Here is a 27,277-nt window from a genome sequence, read left to right as displayed (position 1 = left end):
CATGGCTGGTGTGAGGCACCTGAAACGTTTTTGCGGGCACTTGTTAATGTAGCTCACTGTCAAGAAGGGGCTTGCAAGGTTTTGAACTTCAGCTTGCACCCTGTGCGGTTTCCTGTGTTGTCATTGTCAAGCTCTCCGATTTGCATTATGGTCTGTTCTGTGTAGCCTTGAACTCATCTCAGATAAACTCATGCCTTGTCCGTAATGGTATCAGTCATAATGATGAATTATTGTTCTTGGGTTTTTTTTTTTTTTTTTTTTTTGCTGTCTTGCTGTTTTGTTAATAATATGGTTATTATCTTTTATACTTTTGTTGCTAAAATTGCCCAGGGTAAGTCCCGTAACTTAGTTTATTCTACAAGATTGTTGTGCACGATTACTTGTTGTTGTGGTTGAATGGCGTTGATAAACAGCTCTTAATCCTGCCTGTACTGTTGCACACAGAGGCTTAAGCAGAGGATTTCTCTAAGCGCTCCTCTGCCCTGGCATTGTCCTGTGACCTGTAAAAACAACAGGGCGTGCGCAGCAATAACACCAGCCTGAAATACGAGCCCTTTATCCATCATAAATAATAAATCAAGTAAGAATCTCCGTCCGCCCCAAAATAACCCGTCCTAGAAAAAGGACCTGCGGCCAGCTGCTGTTGTAGGGAGTCGCTGTTGACCGCTACAGCCGAAACCCCATTTCATTCTGCTGGAGTTAAACCGGCTGGTTAACAAGCCCTTAAACTGCCCCTTGGGAAAGGCCTTCTTGAGATCAGTACTCCTGAGACACGGCGGGTTTACTGCCTGGGTTCTTACTCTGCTTTTTTTATATTATGAAACTACAAAGGACGACTTCACAATCAGGGTAATTATGTAGACAATAGGCGGGCATTGGACAGGGATTGTAGTTCTGTGTTTGGCTAAAAGTAGCAGACTATGTGGGTGTCTTTCAAAGGTCAAACCTTGGAGTACGTGCTATGTGTGGAAAGTGAGACGGCATCCATCTGTTTAACTGTGGCTGTAGGTTTGCAGTATGTCTGTGTCTCTGTGTCTGTCTGTGTGTGTGTGTGTGTGTAAATGTACAGTTTGGGTGTGTGTGTGTGTGTGTGTGTAAATGTACAGTATGTCTGTGTAAATATACAGTATGTGTGTGTGTGTGTGTGTGTAAATGCACATTATGTCTGTGTGTGTGTGTAAATGTACTGTATGTGTGTGTGTGTGTGTAAATGTACAGTATGTGTGTGTGTGTAGGTGTAGGTGTAGGACTGTCCCCTGCTGCAGAAGCAGGCCGGGGGGAGGGGGACCCAGCCCAGATGTGACCTACATGTTAAAAATGCAGTGTGCAGAAATTTGCCTGAGTTTGAGTCTGCTTTTGGTGGGGGAGTGCTGTAATTGATATGCCACCAGCAATAAATCACCGTTGCGCCGTGGCACTTGGGCTATTATCCAGGAAGACAGGTTTAGCGGCACTGTCGAAAAGCTGTGACTTTGCGCTCAGTGTGCGTTTGATTTATTTATTTTCCCTCTTTTGGCTGGAGCTGCTCACCAGAATAGGCCTGCAAGCCCGTCAGCATTCGGACAGAAAGTGTAGGAACACCAGCTTCCCACCTCCCCTTCATTCTCTCTCTCTCTCACGCTCTTTCACGCTCTCTCTCTCTCTCTCTCTCTCTCTCTCTCTCTCGCTCGCTCGCTCTCTCTCTCTCTCTCTCTCTCTCTCTCTCTCTCTCTCTCTCGCTCTCTTTATCTCTCTTGCCTGCAGCCAACCTTTCTCTTTTTGCCCACCCTCTCTTCTCTGCCTCTTTCTTCTGTTGGCTGGTCTTCAGTGAATCTCAATGGTGCCAAACCAGTTTTTAGAGGATATTTTTTTAATTCAAATTTAGTAAATACTCTCAAGGGGGAAATTGCTCTAAATATATGGCTTTAAATTATTGCAGTTTAATTACACTACTGCCTTCTTCTGTCGCTATTAATTCAAACCTGAACAGGCATCAGTAGGCAAGGAGAGGATTGTCAAACAGAATTTATCTGCAGAGAAAATGGAGTTTGAGCCTTATTTTATTCAGGTTATTTTTCATTTCTTTAAATAAATTCCGTTTTACATTAGAGCTGTCAAGTGTCCCCAGAAATGGCTTTTGAATATTCGTATCTTAAAAAAATGTAACCGTTCGAATGTGTTTGAAATACAAAATTGTACTTGCATTTAATTAAATGTCAATCCCTTCAACCAGCATACCCCTGCTTGCCAGTGGTATTGTGTGTGATGTCCTCCGGCGTCTGGCTGGTAATGCACGTGTGGAATGGGGAGAAAAGACGTCATACTTGGCTGTTCCCATGGGTGCAGTATGACCCGGGCTGCCTGCAGTATCTCTGAACACTCTGCTGGAGGCAGTTGGCTGGTCCTCCGATCGCAAGTTGTCTTGTGATGTTTATGCTCAAAATTCTTGTAAATTGTGCAAACTGCTGTGCCCTTCTGTTGAATTTTCCCATGAGCCACCACGGAGTCCACACACTTTTCTCATGTCAATTCTTAGAGACGATCTTTGACTGCTGCTTCAGTGTTTTTGGCCATGATGCCAAATGATGCGTCATCAGCTGTGATCGTCAGCCAAATGTTGGCTTATTAGTAAACAATTAGCCACTACAAAGGAAGCCACTTATCGTTCCCCAGGAAGTGCGAGAATGATAGAAGATGTGTACAACAGCCAAAAAAGTTTGAAAGCCCTCAAATTAAAATATGCTGCTGTCGATTTCTACATAAGTAAATTTTTCCAATTAACTGAAACACGCATTTGAATTGTGAAATTTGACGGGCCTTATTGTTTCCCAAGAAAAAAAAAACAAAAAAAGCTGAAAAGGGAATTAAAGATAGAATTGAAAATAGACATTTCAGTCGAGAAAATGGAACAAAGATAGATTTGAATATAGGGAAGAGAAATTTGAATGACGGTATTGCTTTGAGCCGGTTCATTCGTTGTCGTTTAGCTTAATGTGCATTCCGCTAACAACGCAGTCAACAAACCAAGTAATAAAGTAATTTTCATAGGTGCTGTCGCAAGTTAGAATGTGTTTATATGTTTTGACATTTACTGAAGCGTTAATGAGAGAAATAAGCAGATTATCAGTCACAGGCTATCAAGCTGTCTATTTATTTTGCTCACAAGAAATAACATTATGGAGATAAGTTCAAAATTCTCTGTTGAGAATACCTTCGTATGAATGTATTCCTCCATTTCTGTTGCCATCACATTTGACTGTGACAGTCAACCCACAGAATGTTATTCACAGAGTTATTTTATTTTATTATTATTATTTTTTTTGCATCTCTGAGCTGTGGATTTGAAATGAATACCACTCCTTCAGAGTTTCATTTGCGAGAACTGCAGGAGCCCATGCAATGGCAAAAACAAGCTGGAGGTTTCTGCACATAAATAAATAAATAAATAGTTGAAGTTGATATATGTTTCAACATTTTGCTGTGAGGCTTCCTGTACACACAGATGCAGTATTTCTGTACTGACATGATTGGTCAAATTTCGTTCACTTAGCCTGAATACTCTGGCCAGTGGTATGAAGGATAAGGAAACGGTCAATGATATCTTCATTTATTTTCTTATTTGTTTCTTTTCCTCCGTTTTTCCCCGATTAAATTAGTAAAATGTGCTCCATGGGCTTTTCCATCTAATGTGAAATTGACCAGGGCTACCAACAATCGGCAGAGAGATTTCTAGGACCAGGACTTGCAGAAATCTCTCTTCTGATCGCCCGATATGATCATGACTCGATTAGGGCGCAAAAGGGATGTTGCCAAGCACTTTAGCTATGATGATGTCATTATTTTGGCCTGGAGAAGACCAAAGAAATGGCGCAATTCATTAACAGTGAATAAGGCGGCCAGAGGTCGCGCCTGAATCATTCGCCTTTCTTCTCCGGCTGCTTTATCGGAGCATTGATTTCTTTGCTGAAGTTTTAAATTGTATTTTTTTGATGAATGCGAGTGGGCCTGTCCGCGTGGGCGTTTCTTTTCTACTTACAAGAGTTAGTGTTGCAGGGAGGGCCGAGTTATGGCCCCGTGCCGTTAAAACAAGGCAGCTCTCCCGCTCCGGGACCCGTTGTGCCGCAGCGAGCGTCAGCGCAGACAATAACGGTTTGTTCTGTTTGGACGAGAAACACTCAGTTCATATAGCGGATAATTGGTGTGTGACTGCTGGGGAAGGCGGGAGGGAGAGCGCCGTTTGGCTCGCCTTCAGGGAGGGAAACTGCGAAGGCAGCATGGCGCTCTGCGAGTTGGGGAGCGGGAGCGGCCGGGTGGGGGGAGCGTCTGCCGATTCCTTATTTTTTTATTTTTCTTTGAACCACTCGCCGTGCGCTTCCTCTCTCGCTGACTCGAAAAGCGACGTGCTCGGTCCGTGTGCTCTTACTGTAATGTTTGAGTGCTCAACCAGCGTCGTTTGCCGCGCGGCGCGAGAGACTTGCGTGTCGTTGAGGTATCGCGCGCTCCGAACAGTGCCAGGATCGTGTTTCGCAACAGGCAGCTAATTAGGAAACGGAAACAGGCTGTTTATTAATACAGCATCCAGCCAATGGGGTGGCCGTGGGGGGGCGGGGTTACTCTCCAGGAGTCCACAGGCCTGCCAGAATCTTGACTTCTCTGCAGTCATCACCCCCTGAACCCCCCCACCCCCCCCGCCCCCCCTCGTAACCCATGACAATGAAGAGTTGTGTAATACTTAAGGGCACTCTCTCCGCCTGCATATTGTTCTGAATTTGTATCCGTTTAATCTTCCAGCCCTGCTCACTATCTATTGTGGTAATTAAACGTTGTGAAATATTTCCTTCCAGGACCTGTTTTGACATTTAAAAAAAAAAAGAAAAAAAAAAGAGAAAAGAAATTATCAATTACAACATTGTTTTTTCCACCCTTCTAAATTTGGCAGCATTTCCCTAGCTTTTAAACCCTGGAGATGCATAATCAATAGGAAATGTTCCATTGCAGCTCATAATGTGTTTTTTGCCTTGCAGGGCAATCGGCCGAGCCACTGCAGATGATGTTCTAGATGACAGCTCTGCACAGAGAGAAAAGGACGTTGAATCAATAAGGGCTTCTCCCCCCCCCTCCCCTGATTATAACGAGGCGAAATCGAAAAGGAGTGACTGAGAATAGGAGCGAACCCCCCTCATTTGGCCCTGCCCTCTTGGAACAGATTGAACATGGGGCCGTGCCGGAATTCGCTCTGCCCCGTCCTGTATTGGGGGCTCCTGTTCCTGCTGGGGGCGCTAGGCACACTGGCTCAGTCCCACGCCACGCCCGCCCCCTCTTTCAAAACCTTCTCCCCACCCGACTGGGGACTGACGCACCTGGTTATCCACAACAAGACGGGCGAGGTGTACGTGGGTGCGGTCAACTGGATCTTCAAGCTGTCCGGCAACCTGACCAAGTTGCGGAGCCACATGACGGGCCCGGTGGTGGACAATGAGAAGTGCTACCCGCCCCCCAGCGTGCAGTCGTGCCCCTACGAACAGGTGCAGACCAACAACGTCAACAAGCTGCTCCTCATCGACTACGCCCAGAACCGGCTGCTGGCCTGCGGCAGCACCTCGCAGGGGATCTGCCAGTTCCTGCGGCTGGACGACCTGTTCAAGCTGGGCGAGCCCCACCACCGCAAGGAGCACTACCTCTCCAGCGTCAGCGAGTCCGGGACCATGTCGGGCGTCCTCATCGAGGGCACCGACGGCCACAACAGCAAGCTCTTCATCGGCACGCCCATCGACGGCAAGTCCGAGTACTTCCCCACCCTGTCCAGCCGCAAGCTGATGGCCAACGAGGAGAACGCCGACATGTTCAGCTTCGTCTACCAGGACGAGTTCGTCTCCTCGCAGCTGAAGATCCCCTCGGACACGCTCTCCAAGTTCCCCGCCTTCGACATCTACTACATCTACAGCTTCAGCAGCGAGCAGTTCGTGTACTACCTGACCCTTCAGCTGGACACGCAGCTGACCTCGCCCGACGCCAGCGGAGAGCAGTTCTTCACCTCCAAGATCGTGCGCCTCTGCGTGGACGACCCCAAGTTCTACTCGTACGTGGAGTTCCCCATCGGCTGCACCAAGGACGGCGTGGAGTACCGGCTCATCCAGGACGCCTTCCTCAGCCGGCCCGGCCGGCAGCTGGCCCGCTCACTGGGCATCTCGGAGCGCGAGGACGTGCTGTTCACCATCTTCTCCCAGGGCCAGAAGAACCGGGCCAAGCCGCCCAAGGAGTCGGCCCTCTGCCTCTTCACCCTGCGCCGCATCAAGGAGAAGATCAAGGAGCGCATCCAGTCCTGCTACAGGGGCGAGGGAAAGCTGTCTCTGCCCTGGCTCCTCAACAAGGAACTGGCCTGCATCAACTCGGTGAGTACCTTCCCTGCGACATGCGCCGTTGAACCTCCTCCATCACCCCCTCCTTCCATCTCCTCCATCACCCCCTCCATCACTCCCCCCCCCCGGCGCATTGTAGAAAGCCCAGCGTCAGCAACCCGCGCCACCATCCTACAGCCACCCCTTCCCCCCCGCATTTCATGAAGCATATAGTCAAGAGCATAGCTTCCTCAGGAAGCACACATGCTCATCAAGATGAGGCTGAGGTTATTTTGCTGCTTAACTTTCCAAAAGCGGTTTCATGACTTCCCTTTTGAGCCCAGTGCAGAGTTTCACAAACATTCCCTTGAGAGGAATTTGGTTTGAAGAAACTTGTGTTCCCACACCTGTGCCTTTCACTGTCGTGGGCTTCTGGTTGTGACCAGGGCCTGGGGGAAGAGGGGAGAAAGAGGGGAGAAAGAGGGGAGAAAGGGGGGAGAAAGGGGGGAGAAAGAGGGTAGAGAGAGGGTAGAGAGAGAAGAGAAAGAGAAGAGAAAGAGAAGAGAAAGAGAAGAGAAAGAGGAGAGAGAGAGGAGAGAGAGAGGAGAGAGAGAAGATGCCTGGATTGTTGCTACTACGCTACACTGTCCTGGGTTAACGCACTCTTCCGCTCAGATGGATGCATACTTAGCCTGCGTCACTGTGTCACTTAGTTTAGTTTGCAGCAGCCTGTCTCTCAGCTCTAATTAATTTATGTGGTCTTGATGCTGTCCTATCTATCTGCTGGGAGTCCTTGGGGACTCCTGCGTGGTTCTGGTCTCGGCGGGGAGCCTGGTTGTACATGCCTGATGGAGGACGAGAGAGGCTGTAATTATCAGCAGTCTTGCTCCGGCGTGTCCTCCCTCCGAGGTCGTCCACAGCGCTCTTCCCGTTGGACGGTGCGGTCACATGGTTCTGCCGTCGGACCTTCTCCCACATCTGTCCCGAAGGTCCGACATGTTTTCAAAGGTGTCACCATCCACTTCGTCTAATGACGTCTTATCTGCCATTTTTTGACGCCACTTTTGAAAGACTCTGTCTACGGTTTCTAAAAACCACTCTGGGCCATTGTGTACTCATTTGTAGGTTATATCCCACTTATCATAATGCTTGACCGAATAGTGCTTCAGTCCTCTCTGCGGGCCGGAGTGTGGTGTAATTTGCTCATGTACCGAGCGACAGCAGGTAATACCTGCAAACAGCCAATTAGCAGCAATGCAGGGGTGTGAAAAGTGAATGAGCTCTGATTGGCTATGCCAGGATCACTGCTCTTCTAAAATGGGTTTTAACGCCACGACAATGTGTCTCTTTGTCTCTGTCTTCTAAATTTCCGAGCTTAACCCTGCTGCGATTAACCAGCTGAGCTTGGTGAGGTTTCCCAGGTGGGTTCTCATTACCTGCTTCAAACCCTGTCTCAGTCCCAACGCTCATCTCGCCTCTTCAAATGAGGCTCCTCTCTTGACCCCAGTAATAATTACATGCGCTTGTGCATGCCTTCTCCAGATGCTTTGGTGCATAAGACTAAGCTGATTTTTTTTCTTCTCTGGTTTCTATGAAGATTGAGCCATGTCCCCAATGATTTTCTTCGAACATAAACTGGGTGTACAACATTCTACACAATATAAATTCTAGTTCTGTGTCATTTTTGAGGGAAAACACGTGTTGCTCCATTAGGCGATTGCGGTCAATGTGATGCACCACACCCCTGGGTCTTCTTACCTCAGTGAGGTTGGGGGGAGAAAGGCTGTGACCTCCGTGTGAAAGTACGCATCAAGCTAAGCTAGTGCTGTGGCTTCCTCATGCCTCAGAAAAGTGTTTCTCTTTACAGTCTTGCTGCCAAGTTCTTGCTTTTATTTCCATCCTAATAAATCTAAAGCAATCCTTTATTGTGCACACTGTTGCCCACTGTGCTTGGCCTTTTTTATCTTGCATTTTTAAGAGGCTGATTGTTCATTAGTACCAGTTCAGGGCAGGCACTACACAGATAGAGCTTTGTATCATCAGGATGGGCCAGTCAACACCGATGACTCAATTAGAGGACCCATATAATATAAAGATAAGTGGATCTGCACTAAAGAGATGCTGGAACAAGCAGAGCTACTTTTACTCGATGAGTCTGTGTACCGGGCTATTGATCTCCTGCATACAATTAAACCCAGTACTCATAACTGAAAATTCAAATGAAACCTATCAAAAAATTAAATTAAGCCATTCTCTTCTCTCAACCGAAAAGTATGGTTAATGTTCGCACATCGAGCGGAATTCAAATCTGTGAAAGTAACTGGTGTTTCATTAAAATTCAGAGTGCAAGAGTTAACACACACTGGGAGTCACAAGAAGCTGCAGAATCTTTGAGCTTGTTCTGAGGTATTGTCCTGGCCCCCCAGTAAATACGAGTATAGGATGAAGAGCCGGATAATGCAACGCTGTATTAATGAATATAATTAGACTGATCATGTTAATGATAAAACGGCTAATAACTGTGAAAATAAACCTGCAGCTTTGGCAATTTGCCCAGGAAGTCACAACTTCTGTTTCTATAAAAATTAAACAATGTTCAGGTTGCTGGTCTCGCTAGGGGATGCAGTGCCACTGAATTATTAATCTTTATTGACGTTCATTTATTTGTGTTAATCGCTCGGCGGCAATCGCACCTTTTAAATTCCAGGCAAATTGCAACCTTTTTTTCTCCCCCAAAGACTATATTTGCTGTAGGTCTCATTCTCTAGGCCTAAAAAAAAAATGGTCTCATTAAATGTGAATCAGCGGTTAAGTGCCATTTGATAATACGTGCTGCACTTGCAGTGTGGTATTTCCATATGATAAGAATCTGGAGCTATTATGTTGAGTTACATGTAAGGTTACTGTGTAGGCAGCCGGTAAGAGTGTTGCATGTATGACCTGGAGGGGGAAGAGGGTTGATTTATGGATCGATCGAGCCTGAGGTTCCTTTCACTGATGAGGTCAGAGAGGAGCTTCGGCAACCTCGCTTCAAAGTGCTACCATTTTGAGACTCCGTAAGACTTATTTTCAAGGAATAGCTGCAGGGATATCTGGGTGCATTCAGTGGGCTGAAAGGTGCTGACGGGAGATGCGGTTCACAAATGAAAACTTAAATGATGATTAAACTCGACTAACTTGTCAGGGTCAAAATGTTGTACTGTCAGCTGGAAAAGATTGATATTGATCTGCAAAACGGTCCGCCAAGTTCCTGGGATGTGCTTTGCCCAATAACCCAATGGTCGATACTACTGCACGATCAACCATTATCTTTGCAGATATGGCTCCAATCGGAGCCAAGCTTGCCCGCACTGACCTATAGCACTGCGGGACACTAAAGATAAAACTGTCTGTGGTCTTAACTATGGGCTTTTTTATTAGATCTCTGTTCTTGTGTAGGATTCCTCATATGGGCCTGAATGGGTTATAGAAAAAGCCTGCCTTTTGCTCCGGAACCATGTAAGTTTCTCCGAAGCACCAAAGCTAGAATGCAAAACTCAGGTCAGATAGGATGCATTATATTATTCGCCGCGCCCTGAAGTAAAATTATTTAAGCCTACCTGTGCCTCTCTCCACCCTGTTGACTAACTTGTTAAAGACGCAGTCGCCGCAGGGTATTGTCAGCGGTATTATTGGCAGATTCCTAAGATTGTTAGCCGTGCTTCAGCCCCTCCCCCTGTTGAAATCCTGCTGTAAGATGTAAAAATAAACGGTGACAGATTGGTTGGCCCTTGATCCCTGGTCAGCCGGGGTGAGGGGGGGCCCATGCTGGTGGTCTGAACCAAGTGTGTGGAGAGGGCGTTGAAGCTAGGGGGCTGTACCGGCTTGTTAGGAAGCAGTGAACGAACGCCCGGTTAATACTGCCAAATGTTATTAATCTCCCGCTCTGCTGTCAGATCCCTCATTGCTTCTGCAAATGGACTGTGCTTTATTCCTATTGGCTGAGAAAAAGAAAAAAAACTAAACATTGGTGGCTCGATCGCTTCCTTTCTCCGATTTAACATGTCCAGCTAATTGGCAATTGGCATTCATTTAAACCAGTGTTTTTCTAATTGGGTCCTGCGGGGCCAATCTGGATAATGATGCAGCCCAAAAAATAAGGTCAGAATATAAAATGCGATTCATAATATGCAGTTTTACAGATCTTTCCGTGTAGATGTTACAAGAATACTTTCATGGCAAAACAAATTCTGTTTAGGCTACATGGCCCATATTGTCAACCGCCGAATTAAAGTAAACATTTCAGTGCGGTACTTTCAAATCTGCTTGGGGAAAAGGGTTGAGTTCAGAAGCAGGTACTAATATCCCAGTGCCCTGAGTCAGCAGCCCGGGCGATGATAATTTCTTCTGTGTTTTCGGGCCAAACCGAACACGGTCGCTGGCTTGCGTTTCCTCGTAGACTCATCGTTGATGCCTAATGAAGTGCCGGCCTGAGAGTGGCCACTGTCTCCTGCTGTGAGGTCATGAGCCAGGACAGTGAGCCATGCAGTCTCATAACTGCTTTATGTGCGAGGAAATGAGTGGCGCTCAATGGCAGTCATGCTACTTGCTTCAGATGTTATGCTCGGACCAGATGTCCTGTAATGAGTATACAATTGGTTCTCCATTCAAACCAATAACATTATTCTGTGGGAAGGAAATTGGCCTTAGGTGCTGTCCTTCTTGGCTGGCATTATACTTTTTAAATCATGTTTTTTTTTTTTTTTTTTTTATATAAGAAAAATTATATATTTTTTCCCCCACTTTTTTGTTGCAGTAATCTGCACATATGTGAGTGAATTGGCAGCCATTTTGTGCACACTGAAATGTAGGCCTTGATCACTCCTTACTTGATAGCAAGTTCTGAGAGTATGTGTAACTGGTCAGGGTTGAGAGAGTGTTCCCTTGCAGATTCTGCACACAACAGACAACTTTCCTACTGTTTCTCTGCTCAAAATCTTAATTCCCCATTCCACACATGGGAACGGTCTCAAAAATTGTGGCCACTTTTCACACAACTGTGAAACGCTGTGTACCCTGCCTGTAAGCTCCACATTACATTCCATAAAGGGCCTTCCTGAGGTGTTTGCAGGAAATGCCAAAGCAATGCATTCCAAAATATTTTTTAAACGGATGTTGCCGTTTTTCCCTAGGAGATCGTGGCATTGTGGTCGCACTGACGTCTGAATTAGGTGTGAATTGGACATTCTGCCAGTGTAAATTTGTGCTGATGGGAGGAGACAACAGACAGGGGACCTGTGTCTGGCGCAGGAACATTTTGCAACAGAAGACCACGACATATGGCATCTTTTTATCCGAGTTAGGATCTCAGCCACAAAGTTCATCAGATGCCGTAAAATGCTGTGCTAGGGCTGCTGAATGTCGTTGCAACATCTTCCATTGTATCCTCTCCTTTTCACTTACTCACAGACTCAAGCAGCCTCTACTGCGAGTGAAGTTTCTTTCACTGTCTAATGAGAAATGAAGTCCAAACCTGGATAATAAACATTCCTTAACATCCGTCTCTGCACTTCATCTCCCAGCAGTCACTGCTGAAGTCCCCTGTCTGTCATTACAGCAGGTCTGTGAGCCGCTCTGTTGGAGAAACTGCTGAAGTGGCTCCACTTTAAGCTCTGTAGAAACATCGCTGAATGAGCTGGACAGGTGAATGAAGCAAAGTGAGTGGGTCTTCACGCTTAAAATGTGACAGTGTGAGGATACTAAATGTCATGATGGGGAGTAAGAAGCGTCTGCCGCTGGAGAAAATGAGGGTTGTACTTTCAGGCTTTAGACTACGAGTATTGCATTATCCGGCCTTCGCTGCTCCAGCGGTGGAAACAGTCGAAATTACAAAAAATACAGGAAGGGGTGTAAAGGACAAAAAAACCCATTAACAACAGAAACCGGCCGGCTTTGCATTAATCTTACGCGGTTCAATTATAAATACTTAACACCAAGCTCTTCAGACATCCGTGTTAATGGTTATCATCTCATGTTCTTTTTGGTCTAGTAGTTTGAAGAATTAGTTTTCAATCTGTCAAATAGTTTCTCTTCACCCTGCCTCCCTAGCCTGCTCACAAAGGGCATGGGAGATTATCCTCCGCTAACTGAATTATAATTACTATATTCTTAACTTCTTTGATTTTGATATTCCACCTCCCACACCTTTTTAAATACTGCTTTGTCTGTGCAGAGTATTGCACTGGGATGAGATATGGGGTTGGTTGTGCGTGGAACAATAAAGAATGTTTCAGTTGTGGTTAGTGTAGTTTCCTCTGTTATTGTGCTTGTTATCATTAAAGATCAGTAAATCGCAGTCCAACCGTTCTTCAGTCCCTGTGTCTGTGTGGTTGGATGGCGTGGAGTTTGGCATTCGGTGACCTGTTTCTGGCACAAATGCTGTGCTGCTTGACACGCTCCAGTGCCAGAGACCGGGGGGGCCTTCCCCACCAGGGTCACGACAGACCCGCCGCCCAGCAAACCCTCGCTCTGGTCAGCCACCGTGCTTTCCGCCGTTATGCTTCAGGAACATTCATAGAGGTACGGTAAATCGTTGCCTCATTCGATTCCAGAAGGATATATTAACAGATTTGGGGTGCTTTCGATTCTGAGGGGAAGCTGTGTGGCCGGTTGTGTGGAAAAGGCGAACGTTAAGCAGAACTGCGTGGTGGAGGGTCTTTCGCAGTAACTGCGGCTCCCAGTAAAGGCGCTTTCCTTCCATTTCTGGAACAATGGCATTTAAATCAGGCCCGCTGGTGCTTTGTGCACTTGCATAGAAATCAAACCGTAATCTCATTACTCCGAGACTCTGATTTCAGATCAATACCAACACGGATGGGGGACGCCGGCGACGGTCCCCTCCCTCGACCTCTCGCCGGCGTACAGCGCGACGCCCGGTTTGTAATTCCCTAACGACGCGGGTATGATGTTAATGACGCTAATTGTCGATGTAATCATGTATCGATCCCGCAGCGGGGAGGGGCGGTGACCGGTATGAACCGGCGCGGTGGCAATCGCAGGCGAGCGGAGGTTTATCAGTCTGTGTACACGGCTGTCTGTTTTTCCCCCGTCGAGCGAGGTGAGATGAATGCCCCCGAGCTGTTGCTGAGGGAGGTATGGACAGGTTTTTCGTGGCACGTTGCCTTGGTGCTGCATGCGTGCACAGTTGTGCTGGTGACTATCTCCAGGCAGAAGCAAGCCTGTTTCAATCGTGACTGCTTAGCCTCTAATTACAAGAAGCTTATAGTCTGTTCGTCCCTTTTGAGACGCATTGTTTTTGACGTCTAGGACAGGGCCGTTCGTCGTTGTTCTAGATATCGACGAGAGCGTCGCGGAGCCCGGACGCATGGGCAGATTCTTTTGGCTCTGAAGAGTGAGCGAAATGGCCAAGCGTTCCCTGGGGGCCGTCACCCCCGCGCTCTCGTTCGGGCTGTTTGCAGTTCGTGCGCGGCACCCTCGGGTTGTGTGACGCTGCGGTCCAGTGGAGCTCATGAGAGCGTAAATACAGGCCAGTGAATGGGGCAATTCCCCAGGGCTTCGGCCTGGAAGCCACTCGGAGGGCCTCGCTCTTTGAAACGGCCGGCGATCGTCCGTGGGGCTGTTCCACTTGTTGGGAACTGAAGCCACAATGGGCCGAACAAATGCACTACGACGCTCGCCCGCATTCAAGCTCCTGTAAGCCCAGATGCCGCGCTGATACATTGCAGCTGTAGACTGGGGCTTAATGGGTTTTATTGTACGCTGAAAAAAGCCCACACTTCTCTGAGCATTGGTGCCAGCAGAATTCAATCAGCGAGGTACCTATGGCGCCTAAGCCAGAATGGGTGGCAGGCTCTTGATATATCACACATACAATGGGGTACAGGCTCTTGATATATCACACGTACAATGGGGTGCAGGCTCTTGATATATCACACATAAAACAGTATTTAGAAATATATGTTTTTATTCACTCGTCATCTGGTGTTGAGCACAGGGTGTTTCCATCATCATGTGGACACCAGAGACGGCACAGGAATGCAGGAACTTCCCGGGCAGGCGCTGAACTTGGCCCTCAATCTGCTCAGCGTCCACAAAGCTGTGCTTGCTGGTCTAACCTTTACAGGGAGAAAAAACGTTTTTTTTCCACGAATATCCACATCTGCAGTCTCGATTTGCATGCATTTAACCTGAAAGTTTTATTAAAGCTTTAGGGCCTTTCACATGCTAATTATATACGGCTTTTTGTCTTTTGCTAAAAGAAACCATATAAACCAGTGATGTAGTCGCTCTTCAGAGTTCTGCTGGGGAAATTAGTCTCAACTGTCTCAATCAGCCATTTCAAACTGAATTGTACAAACCCACACAGTGCCTGAGTGATTTGTAGAGGGTCTGTCCTCATTGAGCCTCTTGAATGGATGTTCTTTCGTAATTGCTTATAGAATAATGCAGGAGTGTCAGAGGTTCAGTTGAAGCTGGTAACTACAGTAGCCTGTCTTTGAGGACTGGGTATGACCAGGCGAGTGGCAATGTGTAGCGTAGTGGTTAAGGTAAATCACTGGGACACGCAAGGTCGGTGGTTCGATCCCCGGTGTAGCCACAATAAGATCCGCACAGCCGTTGGGCCCTTGAGCAAGGCCCTTAACCCCGCATTGTTCCAGGGGAGGATTGTCTCCTGCTTAGCCTAATCAACAGTACGTCGCTCTGGGTAAGAGCGTCTACCAAATGCCATTAATGTAATGTGCCTGCTTTCTTCTCCCGGAACTATCCCGTTGCCGCGGCAGCCTTGATGTGAAAAATGGACGCGGGGTTTGAATTTTGATTGTTAATGGAAAGTCGGAAATCTCTTTTCACTGGAAATTGGATTGTCAAAGCATTGAGTGGCGTGGGGCATTCCAAACCAGCATGCGCCGTTTGGGTTATTGTCCCACCTTAGCCGTTTCGCTCAGATCCCCGCCATGGTTAATTCTGCTCCCAGCTGCCTGGCGATAGTCTGGGACTTTATTCATCTAATTTCATTTCACTTTATTGTACAGCGTGTTATAGTACAGCCGGTGATGGATGGGCTGTCACCGCTGGCAGTATTAGTGCTTTAGTGCTTGTTTATGATTTTAACCAATAAAGATCCCAGTGCATTTCCGTGGCCGTTTTACCCCCCGTGCCCTGCCTTGAGTGTCGGAGGTATGAGCGAGAGAGCGAGTTGAGAGAGCGGGAGTGGTAATTGCTATAGTCAGTCAAGGCTCTGGCCTCTAATATCATCTCTCTAGAACCTTGGTTAGGCGACTGCCACTGTCTGCCTGGCTGGAGTGCTGGGTGCATTGGTTTGATTTGTGAAGCTTGGTGCACATTACTGGTCAGTTCAATGTGTCTTGGGAGGCCTGTGAAATCTCCCCGGCATCAGTCAGTGCCTTCATTAGAGTTTAGCAGTAATGTGAAGAGGAATTGGCCCTTCTGAGCCACCGTCTTCATAAATATTTCCGTGGCTTGTGCACTGAATCTTATTATCTGTGCCTTTTGAGGTTGTAAAGCACCAGTTATTAATTTAAAACGTCTGTCTTAATGACTGTTCCCCAGAACGCATTTAAGGGGACCTGCCAATTTCTCTGACGCAGAGACTGACGCCGAGACTGTCGCATAAACCAAGTTTTTAAATGAAATCTATGAGAAGTTGCACTTTTAAAATAAATTCTATGAGCAAGGTTAAATTGCTTCCGAGTCATTTTAAGCCGCTGCAAATATATTGTCTTTGGAAGCAGCCCAATAAGAATGGACTCGCTGCCCCAAGCAGAAGCCGCAGTTAAAGGAGTGGTGAGAACGTGGATGACCTCAGACGGAGGCTACGGAGCCCAAACAGGCCTTGGGCAGGCGAAAGTGAGAGGCACCAGGAAGTTAAAGTGTTCCCACGCAGCCTTACCCAAGGCATTGTTTAGCCTCCGCTGCGAGCTATATCTGCCGAGAGTCTCGTTTTGACCCGCCTTGTTAAAAGAGGAAGTCTGAGCTCCGCGCCGGCACAATGGACTCCCCGAGAAGCTGGTGAGCATTTCCTTAATCATCGGCGACCTTTCCCAACAAACAAGCTCGCTCGGGCAGACAGTCGCTGCTTTTGTGCGCTGACTTCATGGCCTCTCATAACGGGAGCCATTTTGTTGAAAGGCCTCCTTTCTCGGTTGGCCGCTCTGGGCACTCCGGCCCGCTCCGGCGGCGCGCTGAAGGCGCTCGGTTGAGCGTGAGAACCGGGCAGGGCGAGCGCCTTCCTCAGTAAAACGCGCGCGGGGGCCGCACGGTCGCCGCGGAGATCGGCGTTGTCCAGGAAGTGGGTCGTCAGTGATCAAAATTGACCCAAATTGAGTTTCCTACTGCATTAAGGGACAACACTGCTTCTTTCAGGGAGCAGCGGGAGAGAAGAGAGGGATCCTTTTTTTGCGAGCGTTCAGCTTGGCATGCGAAGATTCCCATGATTCTCTGTGCCGGGCTGGCGGGGTTGTTTATGAAAGACGCCTTTCTAGCCGGCTCTCCTCGGTTGACACGGAGCAGCAGGTAGCGGGCGGCGTTGCGGCCTATCGCACTTCATCCGGCACGACTCTGACACCGCTCCGTAGCGGAGGCGGGGAAATTCGCCCTCCAAAATACATAAAATCCCATTGAAACGGCTGAAGAGCAGCCCCTGTGCTGTGGCCTGTGTGCGGAATGCAGATTGGCTGTGTTTGTTTACGCCGGGCCAGATGTGTATTTATAGCGCTGGGACCTGTGGGGGGCGTGCGCGCACGCATAATCGCGGCTCTGTGCTGCTGACGGTCCGATCGGGGCGGAGCCAGAACCACGCTCTCTCCCAGCCTGAGTCTGCTGCCAACCAGCACAACAGCCCTTCTGTTCAGACCAACCCATCTGAGCGCTGTGGACTGCACACACACATACACACAAACACACACGCACACGCACATGCACATACACACACACACACACGCACACGCACATGCACATACACACAAACACACGCGTGCAAACACACACATGCGCAAACACACACGCACATACACGCAAAAAAACACACACACACACACACACACACACACACACGCACACACACCAAAACAAGCACACGCAAACACACATGCACATACTCGTACATAAGCACACGCGCACACACACACAAATGTGCGCCCACACATATTTGTGCGTACTGTATACACGTGCGCGTGCAATGCACACAAAAACAAGCACACGCATACGCAAACCAAGATAAACAGATTCAAGAGCACAGACAGGCGCACGGAAATGCTTGAAAGCCCACAGACACACGCCCATGAACACGCACACGTACGCGCATGTTCACAGTCAGTAGGACACTCAGAAAAACGTAAACATAACCGCTCAGACCACTGCAGAAGAGCTGATGTCAGTCCCTGCCTCTATTATCCCCCAAAAAAACACAGCACTTGCAGCATTTGAGCCCAGCCGGAAAGCTGCGGAACCCGGCCCTGCCAATGCGTAGGATTGCGGTAAAACCTTTTGCCAAAGAGCGACGCGTGTGCATCCAGATGTGATTAGCGGCGTGGGTGGGTGGTGATGAGAAAGCTCAGGGGTGCTGGGATAGGGGCAAGTCGCCCTTCTGTCTCCTCATTAGCCGCTCATTAAGGCCCATGTCTCTTGTTTGCTCAGTAGGATTGGTCTAATTGCCTCTAGCGGCGCTGTTTCCATGCACTGAAGCTTCCGTGCGGATAAAGGCTGTATCACAGCGTCTGGCTGAGAATACACACGCCTCTTAAAGCACCGTCTGCCCACAAAAACTTACTGTACACCACCACCCCGACAGTCCCCCCCCCCCCCCCCGAAATGAAAGGGCGGGGGAAGGGCGAATGACGCGGGGCGGTGGCAGGACGCGGCGGGGTCGGAGCAGGCCGTTCGCGGGCCAGGCCCCGGGGGTGAGCCGGCGCGGGCCTTAACGAGGAGCTCGGTAACGAGCTTGTCAGGTAACCTGCGGATCAGAGGGACAGGTTGACGGGTGTTGTCCGAGGGCCAGCTGCGCGGGTGACTCACCGGCTCTCGCCGAAAAAGCCGAGCTGTCGGCACCCGCCCCGTCTGGCCACAGTTCACCCCCGGTCACCCCCGTTATCCCCGTTTTCACTTCACAGCCGGCCGGCCCTGACCGGGCTGCAGCCGGCGAGCGGCTCTGAGCGCCGGCCGCAGGAAGCGTCTGCCTTCCCCGGGGTTGCTCGGTGATATAAGCGCTTGTGATTATAGGTGTTCTGCGCCCCGGCCCTGTGCCCATGCGCTGCGGGTGTGTGTCTGAACATCGCGCTCGCAGACACGGCCCCTCGCAGCGCCCGCGAGCAGTCGGCCCAGAAGCAGCTCGCTTTCATTAGCCGCCTGTTGATTGTGGTCTGAGATTCTGCGCCTGGAGTGAGTCTCTCCTCTCTCTCCTCTCTCTCCTCTCTCTCCTCTCTCTCCTCTCTCTCTCTCTCTCTCTCTCTCTCTCTCTCTCACCCGCAGTCTTGGCATGGAGGTGCATTGTCAGTCAGGGCACTGGCACTGAGACTTGGAGGGGGGGGGGGGGGTGCTTTGTTGTAATGACAGGCTCTTTCATCAGCTCTGAGTGCGCATTGACAGTGTGACCTTTCGCTCAACAACCGCTCAACAGCTTCACTTCTGGTTGGCTCCTCGCGCGCACCGCTGAGTTCAGCGCCCAATCAGTCGTCGCGCTCCTTGAATAGGAAATTGCGCCCAAAGTGGTTTCTCTGGCTGAGTTCACTCGACCAGCATCTCTTGTCGGAAGCATAGGGGCGCTCACGTGATTGGTGGTGACAGACTGGCGGTGCCGAATAAAGTGTAGATTCTGTTCCAGACTGGAGGTGCGGTTTTGCACAGGAGCCAGTGTTGGCTTGTGTCAAGATCATTGTTTATGTATATTTGACAAACACCAAGTTAAATCTCGCCCGAATCACAAATCATAACAACTTAACCATACTCTGGTGTGTCTTCGTGAACTGATGGAGTGCGGTTTTGAGAACCGAATTCTCTCTTTGATTGGATTTTCTGAGCTAAATTTAAGTGTCACATGCATTTTCTTTAATATATATATTCTTTTCTTACATCCGCCTCTATCCCCAGTACATTGTGAAAACTACCTCTGACTATCCGGAGAGCGACCGCACTGGGAACGACGGGCGATTGTATCAGTTGGCGTTATTAATGCCTCTTCTGTAGAGCCCAGCCCAGAGGAGTACTTAAGCTCTTTGAGTGGCTGGAAGATGGATTAACCCTTTGGGGGTTCCCGTTCCCTGGGACCGACGCGCTCCCTTTGTTATGTGCTCAGGCCGCTTCACTGAGAGACAGAGGCATGTGAGGAGAGGCCTGATTCAGATTGATGGAGGCTTCCCTGACCTCCACCGTCCTAAACGCTCTCTTCCCTGACCTGCTCTGAACAGAGGCCCCCCGCTTGCCTTCCGGTCCGTCCCAAAGCGCACAACGCACACTAATGCCAGAACAGTCCGGCGATGGACTCTGGTGCGGGCATGCGACCAGGCCGTTGGTGCGGTTCGACTTAACCCGTTCCGTCCAGGAAGTGCAGTTCCGTGAAGCCTGGACTCAGCCATCATCTCTCCTTGGCCATGGTCTAGTTTTCCTCCCCCATTCACACTCACGTTCCTGTGAGACTGAGGATTTTTGTTAAGCGAATTGACATCCAGCTGTCTTCTTTTTTTTCTTCCTCCGTTTCCTCTTGGCTTCCTTCTCCCAACGGTGAGGTTGAGGCCCGTGGGTAGATCCATGAAGGGGAGGAATTTGGGGGTGAGGGGGGTTATAGAGAAAGGAGTCATCCACACGAGCTGTGAACACGAGCAGCAGGAGCCAGGGCCACCTCTCCTTTCCCGGGGATCAATCAGATGATGTAGAGATTAGGCTCCGGATTACACGGTGGCTTATATTGGACAGGACGCAGACATGGCAGTCCGAGACAGGAAGGTGACACACTGACACCGATTCGGTTATTGTGTTCCAGTTTGCATCTCCCTTTGGCACGGGTACCGTCCCGTCACAGCTAAGGCTATGGGCGGTAATTAAGGCTCCTGATAATTTTGATTCTGACGCTGTCACGATTGTTAGTTTGCAGCTGTCTGCCTGCATTCACAGTTTTCCCTCGGTCTGACACATCATGGCGTTCATTAAAACCTGACAGCGCGCTGATGTACGTCTTTCTCCGGTCCCCTCCTGTGGACCAATCCGATCGCTTGTTTGTCTCAGCAGTCAAGTTGGGTAGTGATAGTGATATATTTAGGTTGCTTTGGTCTGTTGTCTTATACTATGTCACCCGTCTTACATTAATGGACAGGGCATTTTGTGAGCAAAACATTTAACAATTTTATTGATTTTGTGTATTGCATTTTTTGGTGATTTCCTGGGAAAGCTTTCTCTGTGAACACTAGACTACTCATCGCCAATGTTGCTAGCTGTCGCCCAAAAACCAATTAATCTGCAACACAGACAGCTCCTATTGAAATCGATGATCCGAGTCAATGCCACAAGTGGGTAAGATGATAATGGTACTGTACCAACCCTTCTTTGTTGGGTTCAGATTTTGGCTTTTTTTTTTTTTTGTACATTACAGGTTTGTAAAAAAAATAAATAGCATTTTTTATTCAAAAAATTTTTTTTAAGTTGGCAGTTTCTACCAACTATCTAAATATACACTTTTAACATATCAATAACTAGCTAGTTTGCAAGGTGGGGAAGTATAGATGGTATTATCACCAACAACAGACGGAACATTCTTCATCTCTGCATCTGTGCTTTTGTAGTCACACAGTAGCACCTGCAACAAAAGGGAGGAGAACGAATACTTGTATTCATACATTTTCTGACCAATTCTTTGTCATCCTTCCAGTCCCTCATGGGATGAAAGTTTTATCAGATCTGATCAATTTAAGGTTTGTGTTGGGCGTCCATCATAACTCACCATATTGTTCATTTCTGTTCCTATGTCGCATTTGCTCGCTATCGGTTTCTAAATGTCACTATATTGTGGGTTGATGCCAGTAATGCTAGCATAGCAGTTAGTGCTAGCTGACTAGATAGGCTAGCCTATCTAATAACAACATATTAGATAACTATATGTAACAATAGCTAATTAGCTGAGAAATGCATAGCAAGCTAGCATTAATGCAATAGCTAGCTAATGAAAGCTACTAGCTTGCTAAATAAAAGTTGGCAAACTTTTTAGTTCAATTTAATTATAAATTAAGTGAACTGACTTTGCAACTGCTTTGTTACTGGAATAACAATTTTTATGATGGTTAATCTTTCACAGCAAGACAGGTTCTCTTTCATTGCCAGAACACATATATGTATATATATATATATATATGTATATGTATATGTATATATATATATATTTTTTAGTCCTTAACCAAAATGTACCCCTGTCCTTAAGGCTATGTTTGGAGTAATTCATATGAACCTTCCCACAAGCCTCACAACACAAGCCGTTAGCTAAGCTTACACGGACAGGGTCAGGAATTACAGCACGGTGAAGTTCAGCAGAAACTCTGTCCTCATTTTGGAAGTTGGACAAACAAACAGGGACACGGTCTGAATCGTCTCAGGAGGACACGGTGGCGGCGCCTTGTTAGCGGTTCCGGGCTCCCCACGCTGGGCGGCTGCCATGCTATTTCCGGTGTGCTCGATACGAGCCTCTCTGTGCTTTATCTGTCCTACTGCTGCGCCTGCTGGGGAGAAGGGGGCGCGGGTGGGGAGTCGGGGTGCTCCGGGCGCTTCTGGGATGTGATTAGGGAGAGAACTGCCAGCTCCAGTCAGGCCTGAGGTGCCACACCAGCTTCTGTTTATTCTCAAGCAGCTTTACTGTGACCCCGGGTGTTTGGCTGGGAATGATGAGACGGAGGGAGAGGGAGAGGGAGAGGGGTAAGGAGGGAGGGAGAGAAGGAGGGAGTGAGAGAGAGGGATGGAGGGATAGAGGGATAGAGAGTGAGTGTGTCAGTCAGTGATGCTGTGTCTGGGTGAATTGGTTTAATTTGAATGGAGATATGGTTGGAGAAGAAAATAATGGCCCCCTCTCATTCCCCTCGTGAATTGTAAAAGTGAGAAATGCAAGCAGTCTCTCAAGCTACCCCTCCCAATGCCCTGCCCCTCTCCATTCCCCCCCCCCCCCCTCGGGGTCACACTTTCTGGCAGGAGAATATGCGCGCTTCATGGACTGGAGACCCCATCCCTGGGCGTCTCCGTGTCCCTGTCTGAGGACTCAGCGTAGCGCACTGGGTCCGCTGCTCCGCTCCCGTTTAGACCCGAGGAGCTGCTCCAGAAACACCAGGCTCATTATCTTGTTTACCAAGGCCACCGCTTTCAAAGAGAGCTCAGCGAGGCGCACTGTCGCGTTTTCCGGAATGGGCAAATTGTGCAAATACCGCCGATTTGTGTGTGTGTGTGTGTCGGTGCGTTCGAGCTAAAGCGGCTGAGCGGAAGTCTTCTTTCTGCCCTGTTCTGCGTGATTTAGGCTCGCTAGCTCCGTGCCTGGAAGGCCATCTCCACGGAGCATAAATGTTTGTTTCAACGTCGCCTGTGGACAAATGAAACTCTGACAGACAGGCATCAGTAATTACTCAGCTCTTGCTTTAGACTGGATTAACGGGTAAGATTTCCCTCGCAAGTAATTCCGCCCACGTGCAACTGCATATCTCTCTCCTCCCCACCTCCTTTCATTGCTTGCATATCTATCAGCATAGAAATATTCCCAAGTCAAACAGGCTTTTTTATGGTATAATCTTGCATGTTTGATTGATTAGTCAATATTGAGGCAATGCTCCTTATCCTGATATATTAGGTGAATCTCACTCACAGTTAATGTTGTGGATTTCTGCAGAAAATCTGGGCTTGACAGTGATTATCTCTTGGTTACATATGTCAGTGTGTGTGACAGATACCAGCTGGCAGGCGTTTCATACGTGCGTTGCAAAGATACATAAATGAATATTTTGCGGCGGCTGTGTTTGCCACAGCTTTCTTAATGATATGCAAATCTGTGGCAAATCTCTCGCATGCACTCCTCTCTAACGCCCCCCCCCCCCCCCCCCTCCATCTTGCAGCCTTTACAGATCGATGACAATTTCTGCGGCCAGGATTTCAACCAGCCTCTGGGCGGAACCAGCACCATCGAAGGAATACCGCTGTTCGTGGACAAGGACGACGGCATGACGTCGGTGGCGGCCTACGACTACCGGGGCAACACCGTGGCCTTCGCAGGCACCCGCAGCGGCAGGATGAAGAAGGTAGGCGTGGCTCCGTCGCTCCGTGGCTCCTCGTTGGGCTCCTCTCAGCCCCGGCCCCTCCCCTTGGCGGGGCCTTGATGCGTGATCAGGCTTTGCTGTGGGCCTGTCGAATTGTGAAAGCCCAGAGTGGTGTGCGTTTGTGTGTGTGCGTTTGTGTGTGCGTGTGCGTGTGCGCGTGCGCGTGCGCGTGCGCGTGCGCGTGCTATGTTTAGTGTGTGTACCGTGGTCGCTGGGCGTTTGATGTTGGTTGTGCCGATTCCACGGGGCTGTTGCACACTGTCACTGCTACATTGACAAATTGCTTTGTAGTATATTTACTTTTGAACGTATGGAAGAAGTACAGTAGATTTCAGACCCCCTCTTGCTTTAATACGGAGCTTTGTGTCGGTTTGCCGTATTGGCCTCTTTGTGGTTTCCAGCCGACAGGATGTGTTAACTATGTTTTTTCACCTTTGAGACTGGACTTATGGGAGGCACGGTGTCTCTGTACCTGCTGCATTCATCCAGAGGGGCACATGGCGTGGATCACCTGCTTTGGTTTGTGGTCGTTTATTTGTGTGTAGTTTGAGAGGGGGTTAGGGAGCGGGAAGAAGCTACAGGGGATAAAAGAGGAGATGGATGCTTCTCTCAGCTGTGCGGTGGAGGAGAGGCAGAGCCGTCTGGGTGTGAAGGACTTTTTCAGACATCTCTGAAGGCTTCGCAGAGCATGCCCTGGTTCAGCTCTGTCATGCTGTTCTGTGCAGAGCAGCAGTTTCTCAAGTGGCTGATGGGTCATTTCAGACTGTTAAACTTTGGAAGAAGTTTAAAACCGGTGCTTTACTAAAAAGGCCCTGCTGTTATTTGGTGCTGACACTTCTAAGTGTACATACTGTACAGTGTGTGAAACCTTTAAGTGTACATTCTCTACAGTATGACACCGCTAAATGTACATACTGTACAGTGTGACACCTCTAAATGTACATACTGTACAGTGTGTGACACCTCTAAATGTACATACTGTATAGTGTATGACCCCTCTAAATGTACATACTGTATAGTATATGACACCTCTAAATGTACATACTGTACAGTGTGTCACACCTCTAAGTGTACATACTGTACAATGTGTGACACCTCTAAGTGTACATACTGTACAGTGTGTATGCTAAGTCTTGAGGGGCTCGCCAGAGCAGAAATTAGCTTTGTTAGCGTCCGTGGGAAGAGGATTGTTTGTGGGCTGATATGACGGTTTGTGCCTTTCATGTGGGATGACATTGACGGGTTCACTCTTTCCCTCCCTCCCTCCCTCTCTCCGCTGATGTGTAACTCAGTCTCTTAGTCCTTGAGGAGGACCAGGAGAGCGTCGGGACGGCAGGGTTTGTGCAAACGCTGCAGTCTGGGTGTGCGGTGTGCGGTGTGGGGTGTGTGGGGGGGGGGGGGCGACAGGACCAGGAGCGGATCTGAAACTGTACGCCCCGCCTGGCATCGCCTTTCCCCCCCCCCCGCGGTCGCCTCTCTTCCTGTGGGGGCGATGAGCCGTGACCACAGGCCTCGGCAGAAGGGCGAGAGAGAGCCCAGATCAAGGGGCTCAGAGCTCGGGCGACGACGCACGCTCCGCGCCGTTCGTAGGAAAAGCGCCATGAGAAAACGCCGCGTTAGCGCGGCTAGCCGCTTGGCCCCTCACCGGGGAGGCCGGCTTTCACCCGCACGCCGCTGAACCCGGGGGCCCGTCCCCACCGCGGGTTTAATATAAACCTGAACATGCTCTTTACGTTTTTATTTGCTCCTCGGGGAGGGTCCGGCATCAGATACGATTTCAGAACATTACATATTGAGCTGAGAGCGCAGTCCGGCAGCGGAGTATCGGCGTTGCGAGCCAAGCGGGGTTGGGAGGGGGGGTGGTTTTTCTGGAGAGCCGTTTCTGACTGCGCCTCTCAGCATCGCGCCGTTTTATTGCCGTTCCTCCGGCATTAAACCGCCCGCCGTGTCCTAATGAAATGTTAAGCCCGGGTCCACTGACGTGCTGCTTTCAGGGTAGATGGAGACCCGCTGTAATTCTCTCCGTCCTCCGTGCAGCTGGAAGGCTGCTATTGATTCACATTTATGAATATATAATCGCGGCGTAAATCTGGCTTTGTGGTCGGCGGGCGGCGGAGCGGCTTGGCACGGGCGAGCAGGAGGCTCTGCCCGCGTGCGCGCCAACGCGACGCCCACCTCCGCGCGGGTGTGCTGAATTCGCGACACGGCTTGTTTCCCTCCCCGCAGTGATTTAGGACGGGGACGGGTGGCGGTTCCTCTGCCTTCTTTCGGGGGCGGACTGCGCTCAGGTCCTCCTGGAATTTCCCTGCTTGTGACAGAAGATGAAACCGTCCCCATAAATAATGCCATTTTGGCGAAAATTTTGGCAGACGCTCTTATCCAGAGCGACGTACAGTTGATCAGACTAAGCAGGAGACAATCCTCCCCTTGGGGCAATGCAGGGTTAAGGGCCTTGCTCAAGGATCTTATTGTGGCTACACCGGGGATCGAACCGCCGACCTTGCGCGTCCCAGTCTTTTACTGTAACCACTACGCTACAGGCCGCCCCGCTTCTCTAATTCTATTTTCAGCCAGATGGGCGTCCGTCAGCGGAGAGGATAACTCCACACCGCCGCCCACGTGCGCCGCTCTCCTTTTACTTAAAGAACGGAAGCGGTGGCGTTTCCCGGAGAACGAGGGGGAACGTGCGCTGCTTTCCGCCGTCTGTCGCTCCCTCGTGAACAATGGCGGGCCCTTTTCTGCGGGGGTGCTGAAACGTGTAACAGTGGCCGGGCTGTTCCCCCAAATGCCTGCCGTCGGGGACGCCCCATAGAGCTGTCTCTGAGCTCCGACGGTCCGCTCTGCTCGAATCTGAAACTCAGCCTCACCGGTGAAAGAGCAATTAATCAGTCAGCAGATATTATTAGCAGATACTCCAGCGTTATTGCTGACCAGGCTGGCTCTTGTACACTCATTAATCGTCTCTCGCGGTTATTACCCCCGCAACTTGACTCCGGCCTCCTCGTGTCTGAAGGGAGCCGAGCTTACTGGACCGGCGGAGAGAAAATGTGATGCGTTTGGCCTTTTCTCAAGCCATTCTGTTCTTTTCACGCGGTTAGTTCAACATTATTACGTCTGTTCTTCCTCTAATGCTTTGCTTTCTGCGCTCACGCTCACCTCCAGCCCCTCCCTGTCCGAGCCTCCCAGCCGAAGCGGAGCGGCAGGCGCACAAAATGGCCGCCGTCTCTCGGGACAGTTTTTACCGTGTGCCATTTCTTTCCGGACCTCACCGTCGTCCTCCACCCCGGTTGGTGAGCAGCAGAATACTCTGTTTCACCCCCTTTTAAAACCAAACTAATCTCACATTCCCGCCCGCCGTACCGGATCTCCCCAGCCCGATCCGCACCCCTGCTCCCCACGCCGAGCCTCTCCGGGCGGGTACGCGCTCCGCCCCTCCCCCCGCTCCCCGCCCATCCTCTCACTAGCAGCCCCCGCCAATTAAAAGGGCCGATAAGGGCCGGGCGATAGAGCCGTCACGCGGAGGAGAGCGGAGATACCATCTCCGGCAGCTCAATCGGACCGCGCCGGTCGCCCCTAATTAAGGTCAACGTGACGCTGATGTCCGACGGCGGGGGAAGCGTTTGGCGGCTACCTCTCTCACCCCCGCTGCTCCCCGACGCCGGCCGCGCCCGC

General features: G+C 49.5%; 1 protein-coding gene across 1 annotated transcript in view; it reads left to right on the top strand.

The window, feature by feature from the left end:
* Nucleotides 1-27,277, top strand: part of LOC133109603 (plexin-A1-like) — a 226,696-nt gene that overhangs the window by 22,757 nt on the left and 176,662 nt on the right. The window contains exons 2-3 of the mRNA XM_061218996.1: nt 5,004-6,371; nt 23,405-23,587. Of these exons, the coding sequence (XP_061074980.1) occupies nt 5,193-6,371; nt 23,405-23,587 (1,362 nt within the window). The 5' untranslated portion in view covers nt 5,004-5,192. The remainder of the gene's footprint in view (nt 1-5,003; nt 6,372-23,404; nt 23,588-27,277) is intronic.

This window comes from Conger conger, chromosome 14, assembly GCF_963514075.1.
Source record: "Conger conger chromosome 14, fConCon1.1, whole genome shotgun sequence".
NCBI classification, from domain to species: domain Eukaryota; kingdom Metazoa; phylum Chordata; class Actinopteri; order Anguilliformes; family Congridae; genus Conger; species Conger conger.
This window is presented reverse-complemented; position numbering and strand designations above follow the sequence as displayed.